A 22,636-nucleotide genomic window follows, 5' to 3' on the forward strand; every position below is an offset into this window, starting at 1 on the left:
GCTGGTGCTGGTGGTGGGGCTCTACTATGTGACGGCGACAGTGAAGCTCAATTCATCCAGAACGAACGTGTTTGTCGCGTCCTGACACAAAAACCCAACTGGTCGCAGAAGACACCTCTTCTGCACTCCTCGCTAATTATGCAACGGGAATGTCGCTGATGTGAGAGTGTTTGAACGAGAGAGAGAGCGAGAGAGAGGGGGGAGAAATGGTGCACGAGCTGGTGTCTCTGCAGAATGCTTTGCCATGGAGCGACAGTCGTGTGAAGTTAACCTTCATTACCAAGTGAGACTTTTGAAGTTTCCCACTGCCGGCTGTACACAGCTGTTAAATAGTTAATATGCTGAATCAGTGACAACATGCGTATGTTGTATTGATCCAACGCACTATATATTTCTGCATTTGATTCAACCTTGGGCTCAAGTAGGCCTCCATCCTGTACCATTATAACTGAACTGCTGTGTGTGCGTGTGTGCGTGTGCGTGTGTGTGTGTGTGTGTGTGTGTCCTTTTCAGTGAAAAGCAAAGTGTGCAGCCTACCTCTACTGCTGTGAAGTGCTTCACCACTCAACTGGAGTGTGATTCAGTTTTAATGAGATGGAGGTGAATGAGGAACTGGCCAGCCTTCACAGAGGGGAAACAAAAAAAGAAAAGAAGGAATGATGCTCATTTCTCTTTTATCATTTTCTTCTTCTAAATTTAGCTGGAGAGAGGCCGAGCCTCGAAAGTCTATTTGTGGGCTACTGATTAGTTTTTCTTTCTTTCACTGTTTTCTTGTTTATCATTAAAAAGTTCGACGTGACAGCAGACGAGCCCCAGCTCCACGGGGGAGGGCACGGCGGATGAGTCACAGAGAAAAAGACCTGCGAGAAGTTGGAGGACAGGATTTTTGCGATTAATGGCGCGCTCCGCACAGCGCACATCAGTCCTTAGTTAAAAAAAAAAAAAGGAGTCATCGTTGTGGAGTCCCCTTCTGCCGGCGCTGTGCCATAAAAACCAACGCCACATGAAGCGCCGTCAGGCTCGCGGGAAGGGGCGAGGGAGCGCGGCGTCGACGCGCTGCACTCGGAGCTGTGGAGCGGCTGCGTGCGCGCAAAGGTCCGGCGGCGCTGCAGCGGCGTCTCTCCTCTGAGGTGCATTCACTTGCCGGCGCGCAACGATAGATGCGAAATGCCAAAAGACGAGGTGCAGATCGAATCGAACGTGGCTTCACTCGCCTCCTGCTGCGGCTGAGAGGGACATACGATCCTGCACGGGGAGAATCCTTCGACGCGTCACTGCATGTCCATGCATGTGGACACGTGAGCACTTGGGCGACGTTATAGACTGTATCGATCATAGGCTTATTGGATTGGCTGCAGGGGCACAAGTTGGAGAGCACACGGGGGAGTTTTGTCAGACTTGCCAGTGTGAGCAGCACTTCAGAACCAAGGACAGGTCCGGGAAAACCGCTGCATGGCACGCGCGCTCCAAGTGACCAACATCTGGACGGCGCTGGTCACGCGAGGCTCCCCGCGCCGTGTGTGCGCACCGTGGGAAACAAGACCTGCAGCTCGACCCCCCCACAGCGCTACGAGCAGGTAAGACAAGATCTCTCCATTAGTTCCATTTGAACCCAGTGATTCTTCACTGGAACGACTTTTTTTTATTTTTCGGAGCAAAATCGTCCCACAACCTCAACTAAACTCACGACGAATGCGTTATTATGATCACTTATAACCGGTGCATCATTTTCCCAACATCCCTGTTTATAAATATCACCTACATGGCACCAATGGTGAATAATAGTGAAATCGAACTTAACTTGATCCAATGGTTTATGATCTACTTTATAACTAGAATGTCCAAGAACCTGAGTGAGACTGCGTGTCTTCTGACCAGAAGAGAAGAAACAATGAAATGCATCATCCAACACTGGCACCTTTCAAACCAATCAGAGCTCAGCAATATGATTGTGTCCTGCTGTGAAAAGCGATGGGGCTGTTTTCAGTCGGCGAGGTTTGTGAAGAATATTCATCCAAGTTAAAGGAGACACACCTCCATGTCTTGACGAGTGTTATCACCGTGTCATTATTAGATGGTGCCACAATAAAACTAACAAACACAATCTGCTGTAGCCACTCTCAAGCTCATCGTCGCATCTAGGTGGGATATCAGCTCCCTAAAAACCCTAGATTCAAGTCTTTTTGGAGTCAAACAGACTGACATTCAGATTCCCCCTGTGCTATTTTGTTAAACTGATGCTCTCGATCTACGGTCAAACTAACAATCAGCTGGCTGCTGTAACCGCCACGGAGGCATCCTAATTCCTTCCAGCTGACAGGTCCAGGTGCACGGATTCTCTAAGTCCCCGCTGGAGATGATACAATGATGGAAATCATTTGTACAGTCATGACAGTTATTTCTTCGCCCTGTTAGCGGACGATAAAGTTCTTCTGCTTTGAACAGCTAGTTAACTTTAGAGCGGGGACAATCAAAGGTCACGATGTGTATGTGCCTCGAGACAAACGGGTGCTTGGCCTTTATGAAGCGAATGGGGATTTGCAGTGTGTCCTCTGGCTGAATGGCTCAGTTCGCTGGCATAATGTGAAAAATCTGGTTGTCACGTCACGTTACAAAATCGTAACTTGGGTTTCACTTGGGGAAAAGGTGACGCTTAATCCATCCAGTAATTTTTGTCGTGGTAATGAGAAGGGAGGGGAAAAAAACTATGTCGCAAATTATTGCCCCATCTGTGTTAGTCGCACAATAATTTCAGTAAATCTTGTGGGATCTTGTCAAAATGTTTTTACGCTGATGTTGATGCTCACGAGGCTTAATGCTTCGCGCGGATTCTACAAATATGTACTATTCAAGTGTTCAACAAAAGTGCACACAGGCTATGCGCCAAGCCAAGGTGAAGGCAAAGTCTAAAGTGAGCACATTATACATCATAGTATCAAACAGCACCTCAAATAGATTAATGCTGCATTGTCACAGCCGACCTGGTCGACTGTTTTAAACAGGTGATCAGTCTGCATTGAACTCCCACACCTCCATAAGTGCTAAGTAATGTCCTGTACACAGTGTGATTGTTCGTGCCAGTCACCATCATTGCTGAGAGCGACTCTGCGGTGACTCATACGTTACACATTTGCGGTACACTGTACACACATAGGACAATAAGGAACGTGTTCTCAGAGCATCTTCATGCTGGAGAAATCCTTTCTGTGCTGGGCGGGAGATAGTAATTTACTAGCCGGCGGTTCAAAGCTGAGTAAAGCACGCTGGCGTTTCTTTTTGAACTCGCCTTTCAGAGGGAATGTTGTGCGAAGACATGCTGGGGAGCGGGTGGTTCGCTCGGCTGCTGTGTGCCAGTGTGACAGCCGCTTCCACGCGGAGATAGTTTTAATGATTTGATCGAGGCCTGATAGAAGCTACTTCAGTACTGAGCAAAGGCGGAGATTTAACACTCATGCAAAGCGATAATGCGGCTGCCGCTTAATAGGCGTTTCCTATAATTGGTGGATAATATGGCCTTGACAGCTGTTTTTCGTGTCCACATAAGACTCTCCAGCATTTACTTGCACTTCTTAAAGGGTTTTTTGAGATGATCTTCTGGACCTCCAACCTCACTTTGGACCGGTTCGCATGGGCTTGCCTAACTGGCTGTTCCTTATTGCCCCATTAATTCCCACTTCGACTCAGTCCCGAACGCCCCCGTCTGCTCTAACAGACAGCACAGAAGAGCAATTAGACTCTTAAATGTTGAGCCCTCCAAGTTACTTTCTCACCCTGGCTCTAATAATAGGGCGGATGTGGTGCAGCAGTAAACATCCGCACCTATAGTGTGATCTGAGAGAGATTGTACGTTATGGCTTCACACATTACAACACGTCATCGTCTTTGCTGGATCGAGGATTGTGGATTCATCATCAACATGATGTGATATTTATCTGGGGGGGGGGGGGAATCAGCATTCATTGCACCTTTTCCCTCCTTGTTTCCTCTGCGCTGCTCCTTGTTGTGTGCACTTCTCCTGGAACATCACAGGCTTATTCTTCAAAAGTCCCTTCAAAAACATGCTTTCACACACACACACACACACACACACACACACACACACACCGCAGATGAACTTATCTGGGTGTAGTTGCAGAAGCTGGTGTTTTCTCAGCCCTACCCCTGCGTACCCCGGGGGCGTACCGTATGGGGGGGTTCGTCTTGCTTCAGCACACAGAAACAGGACACCACCAGGTTGAATGAGATCCCTGTTCACATATTTTAATAATATGTATAATAATAATTAAACAAAAAAAATACTCAGAGCCGTTGTTACTAATGATAGGGTGCTGTTGTACGAAACAAAACATTAATAATTATTGTTAAAAGACTCCGTATGGTTCACCAAAGGTCCATCGTCACTGTCTGAATCTGTTTAAATCAACTTGTTTGTATGTTTGATGAATGTGTGTAAAAAGCAACAGGACCTGTTCCCTCTCCGTGAGACGGAACCGGGCCACACAACCTAATCAGACAAACTCCCGGTGCGATCTAAATCCGCAGCCTCCACATGATAGGAATCTATATTAGCATACATGTCTCACTGCCCACTTCCCTGCAGTCCAACCCTTATTTTTTTTACCCACCCGGTTTCCATGGCAACCCCAGCCATTGAGAAGATCCACCATCTATGTGATATCTCGATTGTAAGCCTGGAAAATTACGCCTCACTCCAGAGGTGCCTTAAATGTCCATGAATGTTTGCTGTGGTCACACGGTTAGCGATAACGCCGTGTTTATCTTCCTGATCAAACTGCAGTGATACAGGGGCCACGGAGAGACATGGTGGAAAATGATATCAACTTCTGTTAAAAACATAAAACTAAAAACAAGTGAGATTCATTCAGCCGCCTGACAAAGCTGTTCTCGGGTTTAGACTGCCCTGAGGTAGCATTATCCATCTGCAACATGTCTATAGGTCACAATAAGATAAGAAAAAGCAATACAGCTCAGGTAAGAATTGATAATAAAACTGCGGAGAACCTTGCAAGAGAAAGTTTATATGTAAACTGCCTGCCTCTACACTTTTATACCTTTATACCGTGGTGTGATAACCCTGTGGGCAAAAAGCTGAAAGAGTAAATGTACCGATGATGATGAAATGTAAGATGTCAGTGGTGGTCAATAATAATGATGATGATGTCATTTCGCAGCTCTGTTTCAATCTCCTCATAGATGCCGTCCATCGCGAAAGTATAGATAGATAGGGACAGATGGATATTTCATAACGATAGGCTTCTTTGATCGGGTAATTAGTTTCTCCTTTTATTCATTCAGGGAATATCAAACATGCTGCACGCCCTGAGAGAGGACTTGAAAGTGATCTGCCTCCAGACTCTGTAAGCCCCTGCTCCCTCTCGACTTCAACCCGCTGAAGCCCGCTAACCTGATCCTGCCATGCTGAGTGTTGCGCTCTGCCCCAGGTCGCTGGCCATTTCTGCCAATAATCGGCCTCTCCACATGCTCCTGCTGGCGCTGCTGATACGAGGGGTTGTGCCCAACATCTCCAGATTACCTCCCCCGGCCAAACGTGAGATCATCATGGACGGGGACTTGGTGATTGGAGGCCTGTTCCCCGTGCACCAGAAAGGTGATGGGACAGAGGACTGTGGTAAGATCAACGCGGAGCGTGGGATCCAAAGGCTGGAGGCCATGCTGCTGGCACTGGATGAGATCAACGCCAGCGATCACATCCTTCCCGGACTCCAGCTGGGGGCCCACATTCTTGACTCCTGCTCGAAGGACACTTACGCCCTGGAGCAGTCTCTAGATTTCGTCCGGGCCTCCCTCACCAAGGTGCAGGACCCCGGCTTCATCTGCCCAGACGGCTCCAGACCCATCCAGAACGAGGTCCCGCTCGCCATCTCTGGGGTCATCGGAGGATCTTACAGTGACGTCTCCATTCAGGTAAATGAAATTGATTTATCTCACATGTTTAGTTTGTGGTGTCGAGTTTTGTTGGTGCGCATTTACAGGAAATAGCAACACAGGCAACTCTGCCACACGGCAATCTTCAAACACATGGCGATGTACATGTTCTGTATGTTGTGCCAAGTTTATAATGAGGGAACAATGCTGATGTCAGAATTCAATATGTTTTGCAAGCAGATAACTGATAAATGTTGAATAAAAATGAAAAGCCATGCCAATGATTTCTCAGCCCAGAATGTCTAAGAATTGCATTCGTACTAGAGAATGAGAGCAGGTTATATATGTCCAGTGCCGGCATCCATCCAGTGCTAACACATGAAATAATGTGACCTTTATATTGCAAGGTGGAAAGTAAATGTACGGCAGTTGGGGCGGTGGACAAGTGTCTGACTTTCACGCAGGAGACCAGAGTTCATGTTCCTTCACAGTCCTGCGCTCAGCTGCCAGCTTATTAGGTTCACCCAGTAAACATTAATCCAGTCTAATACATGACATAAATCCCCAGTTATCCTGGTTATATTCAGTTTCTGTTGAAACTGTTTCACAGATGTGTCAATTTAACTCTTTCTCTAAAAGTGTTTTCAACAAAGACTTCAGAGATCATAAGCCAAAAGTGGCTTTGCATCTCCATTTTTTCCTGAGCGGGAGGACTAAGATCACACTGCACCTACAGTGGAAAAGATTTTTCCTTTGGCTGCTGTAGGAATCCAACTGGGATTGCAAAGAGAACTGACCTTTCACAGACACACACACACACACACACACACACACACACACACACACACACGCACACACACACACGTGATATAGGTTGCCAGCAGCAATGAGCATAATTAATTAATTCTGATTGCCTTCACACACCAACAATTACCATGATGCACAGGGTGTTAGTGAGACAAAGTGCGTAGGCATAATTTGGTTACGCTTTCCATTCACTGCAGTTCACAACATATTTATTTTACACAAATACTCAAGCGCGCACACACACGGACACATACACAAAATATATATACAAAATAAATAGTGAAGTAAGTGGTCAAACCTAATGCTTCATTTTCTGTCAGTACAGTCCAATGACAGCAGTGGTTCCATACAAAACTTATTATTAACAGAAAAGATGCGAGGATTCTACCGGAAAACAAGCTCTTCCAAAAACACCATTGCTGTTTTGCCCAATATACTGTATCTGAATAACTACAGCGCAACAGTGTTGTATTTCCTACATTTTTCGTAACTGTTTTTTTGAACTTATTTTCATGTTCTAGTAGGAACTGGTATGTCTTTAAAGGGCAACGGTGACCTTTTTTCCCACGGCTGGTTTAAAGGGCTCAACACTTCGCTCTAATGAAACCACTGTTGTCATTGGCTGGTAATGTCACTGCCCCTACCCTCTCACGTATTCTCTTCATTTGTGCCATCACTCCGAGGGGCAGTTAAAATTTGGCTTGTTCAAATGGTACCAAAACACATGACATTAAAAATGCAACAGACAACATTTGTGCCCCCTAGTGGTTCCAGATGGTATAATTGTTTGGTCTCTGTCGTAAAGACGCTGCAGTAGCAAGACGCCGGTAAGGACGCAGGTACTTTCTAATACTCTTTATTCTGCTTTTGTTTCTCCTGAATTGGGATTCTTTTCTCTTGCGAGCTTGAGTTGTTTATTTTGTTAATTCGTCTGTTCCACGTCTGCCATTTCCATCACCGTGGATAGATACTGGGAGAATGCTATTCTCTTCCTTAATTTGGTTGCGCAGAGTTGTCATTTTTTGTGTGAAAACGGCAGCCAAGAGAACAACACGGTGAAAGCGAGGCTTATAGGGGACCAATATAAGCGTGGGTGGTGTTGTTTTTCTATTGTCATTGCACTGTGTAATCAGTATTAACATGACACATTTTCTATTCCTGCTTTTAGAAAGTTGGTGAAACAGCAAGTGTTATCATAGTCATGCTTAAATTTAGAGATTTAGAGAACACCTCTGTGTCCACCCAACTCTATAGGGATAAGTGTTCTGATGTGGAAGCTCATTAAAAAGGATAAAAGCTGAACACGTGCTGCATGAAACAATTACACATACAGTATGACTAATGCTGGGAAATTTCACACTAAGCACAACGTGAATATTTAATGTTATACGCGAAAAAAAGAACTGTCGATGACTGAATCACTATTCATGAACACGCTGCAGTGTTTATGCATTCTAATCAGTGGACATGCTGCTGTGTTAAATGAAAATGTTCAGTTTCAGATTGAGATGTCTCTTCACGTATCTTATATTGATTCAATTGTGAAGATCTAATGATGCAGATGAACAGATTCCAGTGTTTCCCCAATTCCAACAGAGACTTCATTTACAAGCCCACAGATGGGGGGTGAAATGTATTTTAGTCCATATATAACACAATATAAAACAAATTTAGCTAAATAATAGAAAAAAAGCAGTTGATTCCAATAGAACCAAATAGAAAACAATACAACCCAATGCACAGGCTTATTATTATTTCAACCATAACTCTCGTATGAAACCTCTCAAGCATTATAAGTCCCTTAAATGACAAGTTACAATGTCATTGTCATACTAATGCTAAAATACAAGTTATTATTCAATCGTTGACAATTTTTTTACCTGTTGTACAGATTGTTTTGCCCACTTGGGGGTCAGTGGAAACAAATTGTGAATATCTTATCATCACAGATTAAAGACGGGATTTGACCTTTTCAAAACAACCTTTCATTCCCTCCCACATACATAATTTATACAGTTTCTAAAGCCCCAACGGACATTTTTCCCCTCACATTTGATAAAGAGTGCTCGGGTGGCTCCTGTTAACCAAATGTATTTGTAATTCTTATGGCGTTCTTCATGGGAATATATAAAAAAAAAATGGATTTGAGTTTTATTTATGCGTCCCCATTTCTCCACACAGTAAGTAATATATGGGAACCACTTATTCTTGAGTGCTGCAGCTTCTTTGTAATTCCCTTGTTAGGTTCCGCTCAAACAACCACCAGGATGCGATCCAACCTTAGGTAAGTTCTTGCCAGGAGTCCACAGAATGCTTCATGTCATCTTGTTGAAGCTGAATGGAGAGGGACACTGCACTGAAGACAACCGACTGACCATGCTGGAATCATTGGAAGCCTCCAATAAAAAAACAGGGTTTCTTCACTGGGAAAGAAGCGGATGGTATAGAGTGCATTCTCCTGTAACGTTGAGGATGCTTCGACAAAAGAACAGCATGTTTTTGAGGAGCATGAAAAGGACTGTGTCTGTGTGGCCCCCAGTGAATAAGTCTACAGCAACCGCACCGTCACAAAGATTCAAAAGGAACCTCTGTGCTTTTGAGTGTTTTTGCATGAAGTTCAATACGTACCTCGACTGTCATTACGCTCAAAAGTCTCTTTGTTTGCACATTCAGTTCCAGGGCACTATAATGAATCGGGCAGTGGGAGGGTTGAGCAGCCCCTGGTTGGACTTTTTTTTTTTTGAGAGGTCATTGGTTTAAACAGACCCTTTTAATCCCAGAGAGGCACTCTGTTTTTATAAAACTGAGAAGGACAAGTGCCAGCGATGGCCCCAGTTTGAGAGGAGCTGCCTTTCTCATCCGCGGGGTGCATCTCCATTGGCTGGCAACGGCGCGTCCACCTGCGTGCGGAGTGGAGGCTGATGCTGCCTGTGGCGGGGGCCAAGGACCAGATTGTGGGAAAAGATGATGGGAGACGAGCCACTTTCTCCTGAGCCTGAAAAAAGATTCTTTCATAATTAGCCCAGCAGTATTTAAGAAGCTCGCGCCATTGTCTTACTCATCCTGGTGCACGCTAGTCCGTCCTTGCTCTGTCCCCTCGCTGTTGAATTGTTTGCCATCCCAGATGTCCCCTGCACGCCACCCGGAGTGAACCAAGAGTGATGACTCATTTCTAGCAGCCTGCACTTTTTTACAGCAGTGATTTTAAACTGGCATTGTAGCGGAATTATTGCAAAGAGGACAATAGAATCATTCTGAAATAGTCCCACACACAAATAACATTTAAAAGGCGATCTGCGGTTATCAAAGTCACTAAACTTCCACAGCCACACAATGCCAAGCACAAGTCCACACTCAAACTGCTTTTTGGCCTGAAAATAATTTAACACTGTATTTGTATTTGTGTGGTAATAAATTAAAAAATAAAATAAAAATGAAATTCTAGTTCAGCAACTGATCATCCATAAATTAAACATATAATATGGCACAACATGAATTGTTTTCCTTTCAGACGAGTTACTGACAAGTGTCCTGTGAACCAAGGAAAAAAGTGGCTTCCAATTTCTCTTTTTGTGTGATTTCCTCAGTATTTAGTGTTGAAAAAAAACCATCTTGAAATTTAGATTTTTTTCAAATTCATTTTTTATTTCTAATTTTACAGTATGACTACTGTAGTGGATTCAAATTTGTACTTCAATAAAAGACTCCTTCAAGACCATTAGACAAACTCTGTCTTGCCACTGCTGCAGCGGCATGGGAAGTCTTCATTAAGTCGAGGTTATAAAAGTTGTAAAATCGAAATCGATAAAAATCTGTCCTCCTGTGCTTTATATTGATGTTATATATTTTGTTGGTTTGCGGTGGTTTATCAAGGGTGTTGATGTGTTGCGCAGAGAGAGGGTCGGGCTGTGTTTCCGTCTTCACAGAGTGAATTGGCTGCTTTGGTGTTAACTTCAAAAGGGTCTTGTTTATCATGTGATAATATAGCAGAATTCCCCACAACCCCTCCTCCCTCTTCCTCTCCTCTCCCTGAAAGTGTTATTTTTGAACAGGAAATTTTGAGCACATTCGGAGAACGTAGCTCGGCTCCCTAATTAGCACATCCGAATGTCGTTCAAAGTGAAGGGAAACCGTGTTCTGACTGGAAGCTTGGTTCAAGTCGTGACCCACACGGTCGATAATATTGCTTGGATATTGATTTCCAGACACACTTCTCTTCATCTTGTCCGTCTTAGAGCTGATGTTGGTTCTGGTTTTTTTCACACGGTTTCACAGGAATAATTTATCAGTCTCTGCCTCGGAACCTGTGGCTGTTATCAAGTGTTTTCGGTGCTCAAAACTGTGTAACGGGAGCACTGCTCTGCAGACTTTGTTTAGGCTTTTATGAGTTTTCACGTCTGTCTGTGTGTCTGTACGTATCAGTGTTTTATGTTTGTGGCATGGGTGTGTGTTCTTCAGGTGGGGGGTGTCTGCACATGCAGCACTCATGAGGCACACTGGGTTTGCTTGTAAAGAAATGTGATATACAGATACTGTACCTTGCCATGTCGCATTTAAACAAGTTCACATGAAACATAATTAAAATGCTCAAATCAGGCAAAGGAAATACCTTCACCCCGACAATTGTATAAACCCAGTCCCCCAGAAGTTATATTTATATCTTACACAAATGTTTTTACCAATTATATTGTGGTAGCAAATATATTAAAGGGGACATGTTTTATCCTTTTTTTTCTTCAATTTTCCCCCTTCCTCTAGTGTGTTACATATGGTTTTTGTGTACGTGAAAGATCTGCAAACATAAAAAGCAGAAAGTCTGCGGTAAAGGGAGCTGCAGGAATGGAGAGAATGAGGAAACTGATGCCTTTACTGAACACCAGGGCATGTAAAACCCTCAAGTAATAACCCACATATCATAATAACCCAATAATATTTCTTCTTTAATCACTACCTGAATTATGTTTAGAAGAAACTCCTTTTTGAATTAATGAAAAATTGTAGAAGGAAAGCTATTTCTGTACATACTTAACATTATCGTGGGAAATACTAAACATGCTAAGATTGTTTCGAGAAAATTAGCTTGATGTAGTTTTAGTTTATATTTGTTCATGTTTTGGGAGCAGTGTAATTACTGTGGGCAATGATTTGAGCACAAATCATAGGCTGTATGTAACATTAATGGCTTTAACATATGTCTCCCCATCTTCCAATAAAATGACACCTCTGTTAGCAGCCTATTTCAAACTCAGGGAGGTAAAATACAAGCTGTGGGACCGATGGGTATAGCCGACCAAACAGATGTAGGATAAAATGGCCCAGGCTATCAAACGAGCTCCACCACTGTTGCTACGATTTGTCTTCTGTGGATGTGGGTATGAAGAAAGTATCAAGAATAACTTGGAGTTGAGAGAGCAGGTGGGAAATGCAAATGCAAAAAAAAGCAAATGTGTCAGAGATGCACAGCACGGCAAAGTTGTGCCGGTGTTCAATTTAGGTGAAAATAAGCCTCAGATAGAAGCGGGCATCTTGGATTTATCTCAAATTATCTGAGAGGGGACAGATTCCCAAGTGGCTGTGCACAGAAGATGTAGGTGCATGTCTGTTTGATATTCTATGATTACTATAAATCACACTGTTTTTCGCTGTTTCTGCCATTTCTCCACAATCCATTATATGTTTGTCCCAATATATGTTTGGAACAATCTTCAGCTGTGTGTGTTGCATGTGTCTTATACCTTATGCCTCACAAGTCACTAATTGCCTCTAAATGATTGGATTCATTGATGGAATAACGACATATTGATTCTAAGATGTTAATAATGATTTCACCTCACATTCACCAGGATGAGCTTTATCAGCATGTTTTATTATTTCCCCCTCTCACTAAATGATTGTGTGATTTGCCTTTTACAAGAATTATTCCTTATCTGCACAAATTGACCAAGCTAATTCCCAAATTGGACCTAACCCAAGCTTGGCACGGACAATTTGGGCTTCCGCTTGTAGAACAACTCTGTATCTTTTTTGGGAATTAGATTTAAAAGAAAGAATTGATAGCACTGCAACTCACTAATGTGAAGATAAACATTACATCAATCCAACATGGAGATCATTTCATTTTTGAAACTCTGTGCTTTGCCTCAAACTTTGACCACTGGTGTGTTGGGGTACACTTTTGGTTTGGCAACTGAAATGTATTATGTGTTCAATATTGGATTTACTTTAAATAAAAATAAAAACGAATATGTTCTGACTTCATATTTGTTTTTAAACTCAGGATTTTCTTATCAATTTGAAGTTACATACAGTATATTAAACCCAGCAGCCATGTGCACTCTATATACTGTATTATCCACTGCACGTATTTGTGGACCCTTGGTGAATGGCTGGGCTGGTGCACTGCACATCCCCAAGTCTCACCCTATTTGTCATCTACTGTATCTACTGTAGGGCCCAGCTTTACAGGGACCTCGGGGGAAATACAAATGGACTTTGCATGTTGAAAAAGATCATGACAGACACATGAGTAAGAGACCGTGCCCATGCTCCAGCTGTCTCACGTCTTTCCTTCGTGCTGCTGCTCTCTGAAGGGGAACGCTGACCTGAGATCCCACAACACTGTTGCTCATGATACACCTCTTACACATCATATATGATGTAATGATCTTCAAAGTTTCATCTGCAGCCAACCTTTTTGTCTATGGATTATATTATGATGACAATTATTGACACATGTTGCATTCAGGAAAACAGGCAATTGATTTTCCTTCCTACTGTTGAATTTGAACAAACTAGCTCTGAACACAAAGACTCTCGTCGGCATTAAGGTTTAAAATTAAACAATGTGACATAATCTGTAATAGTTGTACAATTTAAATCAAACAATGTATATAAGGTACCTAATTGGACAGTGGAATCATAAAAAACTAGACAATAATCCCAGAGATTATATTTCTTGCAATGTCCTGGATAACTTCTCTTAACATCGGCTATTTGTACAATTAAATGTCTGCAAATACTGCAACTCTTTGCCAATTTGCTTCATGCAGTTAAAATGAAAAGATATGCAATAAAGTGCCTTGAAATCTAATAGGATTTGCTTTATACAGGGAGGCCGTGGTGCATTCGTCTTTGATGTAGCATTTTTTGGGGGGTTACTGTAGCCCATGCCATGTCACATTTGGGTAATTTTAGATTTTAAACTACTGGACCATGAAAAGCATCTAATTGGTACCTCAGTTTTTGCTGTAGTCCACACAAGCTAATGTGGTATACGTCTTCACGGGGGATGGGATCGGGTTAGGGTGAAGTCTAGTCCCAGGGAGGAGTTGGTTGAAATTAAAAAAATGAACTGTGAGTTTCGTGTGAGTCCCATGTGTTGAGAGCAAAAGTACAGCATGACACTCCTGAGCCGGGGCTGTGGATGTTGTCACTGACTTGTCGATGCAGAGAGTGAGAGGGAGAGACCACGTGAGGATGAACAGACGGTTACTGTCACACACTCCAGTGCTGTCCTGAAAGGTGCGCTGTCAGGCTTCTCCGGGAATCTACTGATGCCTGTCTGAAAACCCTGCAAGAGGAAAACCACCTTATCAACATGCGAGTGTTACCGACTGACTCGGTGTCAGTCACACAGGTTAGCCTGCTGCATATAAATATTGCACATATCCCAGGCACATAAATGCATCCGTGACTCCAATCGGGCTTCCCTGTACGTTACCAACATAAATCACATCTCGGTGGTTAATTTGATGAGACCCCTGCCCTATATTCTACCAGGAACAGTGGAGAGGACTACTGCTGGGCGCAGTGCGCTTGTCTAAGTACATCATCTTTACTCTATTCATCCCCTCAAGAGCTTGTAGTGTGCCCGCATCTTCCGTCGGCTCTTGTCTCTGGGGTGTTTTAGTTAACGGAGGTTAAGCACATGGCCACTGGCAGATCAGGGTTAATGTGAGTAATTTCTGACACAAAACCGCGCGTTTACAATCTCAAGAAGTGTTTGGTGGCGCAGTACAGTAATGTAATGTTAAGAAATTCTTCGCTTTATTTTGAGACTGGCTATAGCAATGAAAAGATGTTCCTGTACCGCCATGATCAGAGCCTCTGTGCTGCCTTTCAAGTCAGCTTTTTCTAAGCCACTGGTAGAATTTCCTGATGTCAATCATTGCCTATATATGATCATGATACATGCCATCGAAAATGGGACTTTGGACTGGTAGTAGTGCCGACTGAAAGGTTGAAATTTCATGTCAAATCATCCAATAGGTTTGGAATAATATTTCAGCCTCCATCAAAGTGGTGGACCATCCAACTTACCAACATTACTTTCCCCGGAGCCACGCTACTGCTGAAGCTGAAATAAAATGTTCAGCCCATGAACCACAAGCAGAAAACATATTATAGTTATCATCTTAAAGGATTGACTAAAAAAGGACTAATATCTCTGTCTATATTCTCATGTGCCGGAATGAGTGAGTTACGAGGGAGAATGGAACTTTTACTCAGACTTAGTGTCAGAGGGGAAGTTTCCAATTATATCAGTGGGGATGCCATTGTTTGGAAAGCCTCCAGGCATACAACGATGCCTGAGGGAGGAGGTAGTCACATTGAAGCTCATGGGTATTCACTAATCATCACTGCATCCCACGAGGAATCCTGCAAACTGACAAGTTTGCACCAGCACTCTGTCATAGTTTGCTGTGTGCAGAAAATAATTGCTGTGCTTATTTTTTTTGTCCAACATGGACATTTTTTCAGTCAGAAGTTTCCATCCACCCCAGTTGAACTCAGCACCAGCTTTCACCTCCGCAAGGAAATCAATATATATGTCTGTGTAGGTGGGCGGCGTATCTTCTGGTGGAATCTGCCCTGAGATTTAAATGAGCTGACAGAATGGCCTTCACTCGAGAAAAACAGCAAAGCGGGCTGATAAAATTCTCATCCCTGTGCCATTGTTACTGTTGTTATCTGACATTATCTGTGAAGGGATTTGCGGCAGTAGCTGCTGCCGGTTTGGATCCCTGAAAGAGTAAACAGGTTGAGATAGAGGAACGTTGAATCTTCGCCGTTTCCGCCGCCAGTCTCTGCCTAAGAGCCGAAGCACATCAGACAGCAGCTGCAGGCTTGAATATCGCCACCTCACCCGGACATCTAAAAGTAACAAAGCAAAAATACTTTAAAAAAAAAATAAAAATACACTTTTGCAAGATTTGAAAGTCAGCATTGCAGCATGTCGATGACAAAAGGCAAATTCACAACTTTTATCACTATTATTATACATTTCAACACTCCAGGAGTGTTCCATAGACATGTAGAACCTATACCAGGGTGTTTTGAACCTATTCTGTGGGCTTATTCTTAGTTCTTTGTCCTTTTCGTCATTTGAGGGGCATAAGGCATCGGCAATCTCCATCTGCTCTAGCCCAGGTGTCTGATCTATTGCACTCTGGCTCTTAGTTTTATGGTAAAGTTCATTTGAGATGTTTGACAGGTGGGACATTGCTGTTCTAAGACACCGTATATTGCCCTAATAGAAGTTGTTTTGAACTGAAACAATCCTCACAAACCAACTTGGAATCATTCCATATAAAATAATTAACCAACTACTACGACTCGTCACAGTTTCTACTGGTAAAAAGACCCAAAGTTCACACTCATCAAATAATGGATTCCCGGGGCATTCTTCTTCTTCTGTGAGCAGTGCAGGTGCTGACCATGTAATACCATGTCTTCTGAAAAGTCATCTTTAAAAAATATTTGATTCAATCTTTGAAAGTATGAGATGAAGCTCAATGACCATAATAAACCTAAAGTTTCCTTCTTGTTCTCCAGGTTGCCAACCTTCTGCGACTGTTCCAGATCCCGCAGATCAGCTATGCCTCCACCAGCGCAAAGCTCAGTGATAAAACCCGCTACGATTACTTTGCCCGCACCGTACCCCCTGATTTCTACCAGGCCAAGGCCATGGTTGAGATCCTGCGTTACTTCAACTGGACCTATGTGTCTACAGTGGCCTCAGAGGGTGACTATGGCGAGACTGGCATTGATGCCTTCCAGCAGGAGGCCCGCACTCGCCAAATCTGCATCGCCACTTCCGCCAAGGTGAGCCGTTCTATGAACCGCCAGGGCTATGACAATGTGATCCGCTCCCTGCAGCAGAAGTCCAACGCCAAGGTGGTCATCCTGTTCACCCGTAGTGAAGACGCCCGTGAGCTGCTGGTGGCCGCTGCACGCATGAATGTGACCTTCACCTGGGTGGCCAGCGATGGCTGGGGAGCACAGGAGAGTGTGGTGAGGGGCAGCGAGAGCGCAGCAGATGGAGCGTTCACCATTGAACTAGCCTCCTTCACGATCAGAGAGTTTGAAGACTACTTCACCAAGCTGAACCCATACACCAACACAAGGAACCCATGGTTCAAAGAGTTCTGGGAGCACCGGTTTGGCTGCAGCCTCCAGGAACATGGCTGCAGTGAACACAGCCTGCGAGATGGAACTTTTGAGCAGGAGTCCAAGATCATGTTTGTGGTGAACGCAGTCTATGCCATGGCCTATGCTCTGCACAACATGAGGCAAGCTGTATGCTCCAACACATCCAAGGTCTGCGATGCCATGAAACCAGGTAACGGCAAAAGGTTCTATAAGGAGTTCATCCTGAAGACCAAGTTTGAAGGTAGGAATAACAATCAAAGGAAATGGAAGTAAAATGTATATCTACATTTTTTTCATGTGAAATGATTTTTCAAATGACTATGATTTGATTAGATTCATTGTGAATTCAAAAGCAAATGTGGGGAATGGTGATTACAAATACGTAAGCATGACACTGGATTAAGACTTCAAATGCATTCAACATTGTATTTATTCAATAAGCAAAACCTATTCCATGAATTAGCATGGAGTAATAAGTGGGAGTTGAACCTTTCTGGAACATATTTTTCAGATTATGTTTTAATGTTGAATGTATACACACATTTAGATGATCTGAAATAGCAGGGGCCTGTGAGATTAAATCATAAATTAAAAAAAACACAAGTACTGCTAGTGTTGTTGTTGTTGTGGTGGTGTATGGTGGTACATATACACACACATATTAAATGTGTAATACTTATGAATATTAACGTTGCTGCACTTTTGCTTCCTATCAGCTCCATTCAGACCTGCAGACACAGAATACATGGTGCGCTTCAACTCAGTCGGCGACAGCATCAGCCGCTACAACATCTTCCATTACCACAAAGAGGAGGGTAAGTTCACCTACAGGAAGGTCGGCTACTGGGACCACAACCTGACCCTGAACACCTCCCTGGTGCCCTGGCGTGGCCTTGTACCGCCCACCTCCCAATGCAGCGACCCCTGCAGGAAGAACGAAGTGAAGAGTATGCAGCCTGGAGACGTGTGCTGCTGGATCTGTATCCCGTGTCAGCCGTACCAGTACCTGCAGGATGAGTTCACCTGTGCCGACTGCAACTTCGGTCAGTGGCCTCTGGCTAACTTGACGGGCTGCTACGACCTGCCTGAGGAGTACATCCGGTGGGAGGATGCCTGGGCCATTGGGCCTGTGACCATCTCCTGCCTTGGTATACTGTGTACTCTGTCAGTAGTGGGCCTGTTCTTCAAGCACAATGAGACACCTGTGGTCAAGGCAAGCGGACGGGAACTCTCCTATATCCTGTTGCTGGGCGTGCTGATGTGCTACAGCATGACCTTCATCTACATCACCAAACCTTCTACGGCTGTTTGCACTTTGCGTCGACTCGGCCTGGGCACCTCGTTTGCAGTGTGTTACTCCGCCCTGTTGACCAAGACCAACCGCATCGCTCGCATCTTCAGTGGAGTGAAGGACGGAGCCCAGCGGCCGCGCTTCATCAGCCCGGCCTCCCAGGTAGCAATCTGCGGCGCTCTCATCTCCTGCCAGCTACTCGTGGCCATCATCTGGTTGCTGGTGGAGGTGCCAGGGGTTCGGAAGGAGGTGACCCCGGAGAGGAGAAACGTGGTCACCCTCAAATGCAGCAGCAGGGACTCCAGCATGCTCATGTCACTCACCTACAACTGTGTCCTCATCATCCTCTGCACCGTCTACGCCTTCAAGACACGCAAGTGCCCTGAAAACTTCAACGAGGCCAAGTTTATTGGGTTCACCATGTACACCACCTGCATCATCTGGCTCGCTTTTCAGCCCATCTTCTATGTCACCGCCAGCGACTACAGGGTAACTATATCTGAAATCGTTTCTTATGAAGTCAGCTGAGTATTTATAATTTATAATTCTAGAAATGGCACAAGCCCGCTGCTGTGGAATAATGTAAATACGGTTTATAAATGACTTTCCCTTGTGTGTTAAAGAAGAAGAAGGTGTCACTTTCTCATTCCATTTGATCACCGTCACCCAGGCTCATGAAAGAGAGAGCTTTCTTTTCATGTGGGTTGAAGGATCTTTCGAGATAAGAACAAAGATTCAGGAGACAGATGAGGCCGCAATATACAAATAGAAATTAATGACCTTCAAACTGATTCATTGAAATAAATGTAAAATGTTTTTTAAAAAAACCTTAAACATTAAAATCATACAGTTTTATGACCGTTGGTATAATAAAAAAAAATATGTGGGCAAGGACACTAAGTGCTGGCGTGTTTAGTGGTTTGCTTCCCAAATAGTCCAACTACACTTGGACTATGACGTTTCTGCTGCAGTCGTCGCATGGGGATAAAGTTTTACAGCCCTTCGTTGTTACACAAATGGGTAAAGGCTAAATGTAACCTGCATCACACACATGACAATGAATTAATGGGATGAATGTGCAAAACTATGGCCAGACTTGTTTGTGATGCTGCAGCAGGACAAAAATTATAAATATATGTTTGGCTCCAAGGATGAATTAATCTGTCTCTCCATGTCGTGTAACGTAAGAACAAATAAGACAAAACATCAGGCGTTGAGCCGACAGACCATGTAAGTTATGAGTGCCGGTGCCTTGGGCCAACTCAAGGCTACTGCCACAGCCTTTGGCCAGGGTGTGCGTCGAGGCCTTTGTTGTCCAAACAGATGGGGGGAGGTCTGGGATCACACTAGCTTTCTATCATCATGAGGTACCTCAGGCTTCTCACGTCTGGAGTGATCAGCCTTCCTGGCACCACCCGAACCGTGAACCGACAACCTGTACCTTTCCCAAGTCCGGGTGGAATTAATGAGACTGGCTAAAGGAATGAGGGGTTTGGCACTGCAACAGAGACCTTGCTGCTTTGGATTCTGCGTGACACCACTGATAATGGCCGAGGGTCAGCTGCCACATTTCAAATTAGGGTTGGATAGCACACAAATATAATACTGAGATACTGGCTCTGTTGCCCAGGGAACCACTATGGACTCAAGGTTTAGGATGGACACAGATACTTTGAGAAACCTCTCAATGCAAATTATTTTAAATCATAATTATTTTTATTTTTGATAAAAGCCAGCAGAAAGTTGATTCCTGCGATATATGCACTGGTTTTTAATTTAAAGTTTAAAGCAGTCAATTTAAATAATTATAAAAGACCAGGAACACGCAAAAATAATTGCTAATATGCCATTTAACAAAATTAAAATGCAATTCTGTTGAAGGACTCTAATGATATTCATTTGATTATAAAAGCGGTCATACAAATATAATGACTTACAATAAAAAGCCACTAACTAAAGCATTAAGTAAAGTAAAAAGTGTAAACTTGTTGTCTTTGCCATCAGGTTTAAAGTAGGAGCACATTAGGTTCCACACAGTGCCGCAGAATGGCCTATTAGTGTTCGATAATTATTTGTGTAAAAAATAAATGGTTAAATGTTAAATGGAAATTTACGTTAGAAAGACTGAAAGAGATAAGGAGCTGCCGACAGGAGACAAATGAAGTAATATTAGCCGCAGTCCTGCTGGTGTTTTCATCCGTTATCTTTCGTCAAAATGTGTGAGGACTCCTCGTATTTCTGCAGGGCGGCTGTAGTAATGTTTGTTTAGGAGGGATTTCACTTAATGCTGTGCTTCTGAAAATAGAAGTTCCTGGACTGCAGGGGTAACCAGTGGGGTGGGGAGATGACCCTGGCAGTCAGCTCACATTAGCAGCTGAATCATGACTAACAAGGCCCCGGCTTTCCAGTACAGCCAGCCGGGCTTATCCCACATACTTCTTCTTGTCTCATATTCATTCACACAATACAGGATTAGAATTGTTAACATGCGTAACTCACAACCTCACGCAATTACATAATTGAAAATGGAAATGTGGATGATAATGCAAGATGAATAAATGAAGGAAACATAAAAGGACACATTTTGAGGCGACTGCACTATTCACCTGGGGAAAAAATATCAATGTTTACATGTTAACAATAAAAACTACATGAAAGTTGTTGCCATGAGTGAAATGAAAGATAATTGTCATGCAACTCTGCAGGCCCTCTATTCTCCATGGAGTGTTTCCGCATCTTTCAGCTCCTTGCTTTGGTTTATTCGGTTCAGTCCCGGTGCATCTCACAGCACAGTTGCTGTTTTCACTGAGAGAGCTCACCGTATATCACCTGCAGAGCACCAAATGGCAGATAGACAAACAAGAAGTAAAACAGGAGTCAATACTGGACTTAGAAATTTAAAATCAACCATTGTGTGTTAATGATTAAATTCAATAAATAAACCCAAGAGGTTAAATTAATAGGTCAGTGTTGTTCTCTGTTGCTCTTCAGCCATGAAGTTATAATTACCTATGTTCATCATTAAAAACTTGAACAAAAAAAAGCCAGGTCCACAATATTCTGCAGTTTCTTTTTGACCAAACCTTTATACATGTAAAGTTTAAAAAAAGTACCTTGACAGACCAACAAAATAACAGCAATTATTCATTTATTCATTTCGGTGCACTTGAAGTTAAGCTGTGACTCCCACGCTGAGCCAGCTAAGATGGGAAGAGAGAGAAAAGAGAGAAATAATGTTTTTCAGTGTGAATGTCAAATAACGATGAAAAAGGCCATTTGTAATTTCCTAAAGCACAAAGTGGCATTTTCATGATGTTTTACCCTCGAAGAAGACATTCAGTTTACTATATCCCTGTTCAGAAGCTGCAGTAGGTGCTAGTTTGTTATTGTTCCGGGAAGAAAATTACTTTTTGACAATTTATCGATTATCAAAATAGTTGCTGATTACCTTTCTGTTGATAGTCGTATGGATCCACCTATTACAGTTTCCAGCTCTAATATACATATATGTATACGTTTGACGCAGTGGGAAAAAAAAGGAAAGAATGAAACTGTGAGTGAAGTGGTTTGTTAAAAAAGGGTGCAGTGGAGTAACAGGTGTGTTTGTGTGAGTGGGGAGGGGGCCGGAGGCGGTTTGAAGAAACTCCATTAGTCCTCTGAAGACAAAAGGAATTAGTCCGAGCGCAGACTGACGTATTCATCGCCCACCCACTCCTCTCCCTCCCCGCAGGTGCAGACCACCACCATGTGTATCTCCGTCAGTCTGAGTGGGTCGGTGGTTCTCGGCTGCCTCTTCGCCCCCAAGATCCACATCATCCTGTTCCAGCCCCAGAAAAACGTGGCCACACTCCGGGTCACAGCGAACCGTTTCAGTGCCACGGTGTCCGCTTCGGCCCCCGCTCCCAGCTCCAGCTACTCCAAAGGTACACAAACATCCACTGTGTCCATTACATCGGGTTCTCATTCAACTAACGAGAGAATTGAGGTCACTTGCATTATTTTGGTGCGGTCATGTTGCATTTGTTTCAGTGTTTCCCCCCCCCCCATACCATTTAATTAAACACGAGTATAGGCAAAGAAACTTGAGAACGGAAACTTGACAACACTGAAAGTTTCTTTCTGCTAGTTTTCCTGGTTTTGCATCATCCTTTTGCCAAGCAATTAAAATCCAGTTATTATGTTTCTTTTTCATGTTAGATA

At 43.5% G+C, this 22,636-nt stretch overlaps 1 protein-coding gene across 3 annotated transcripts in view; it reads left to right on the forward strand.

The window, feature by feature from the left end:
* The window catches only part of grm2b (glutamate receptor, metabotropic 2b), a 26,545-nt gene continuing 3,909 nt past the window's right edge, over positions 1-22,636 (forward strand). For all 3 annotated transcript variants that reach the window (XR_004793521.2, XR_004793520.2, XM_035631946.2), the window contains exons 1-5: positions 1-1,577; positions 5,317-5,946; positions 16,549-17,386; positions 17,862-18,925; positions 22,167-22,359. Coding sequence is in view for 1 of the 3 variants with exons in the window: in XM_035631946.2 (XP_035487839.1) it covers positions 5,437-5,946; positions 16,549-17,386; positions 17,862-18,925; positions 22,167-22,359 (2,605 nt within the window). In the remaining 2 variants the exon portion in view is untranslated. The remainder of the gene's footprint in view (positions 1,578-5,316; positions 5,947-16,548; positions 17,387-17,861; positions 18,926-22,166; positions 22,360-22,636) is intronic.

The sequence above is a fragment of the Scophthalmus maximus genome, chromosome 6, assembly GCF_022379125.1.
Source record: "Scophthalmus maximus strain ysfricsl-2021 chromosome 6, ASM2237912v1, whole genome shotgun sequence".
Taxonomy (NCBI): domain Eukaryota; kingdom Metazoa; phylum Chordata; class Actinopteri; order Pleuronectiformes; family Scophthalmidae; genus Scophthalmus; species Scophthalmus maximus.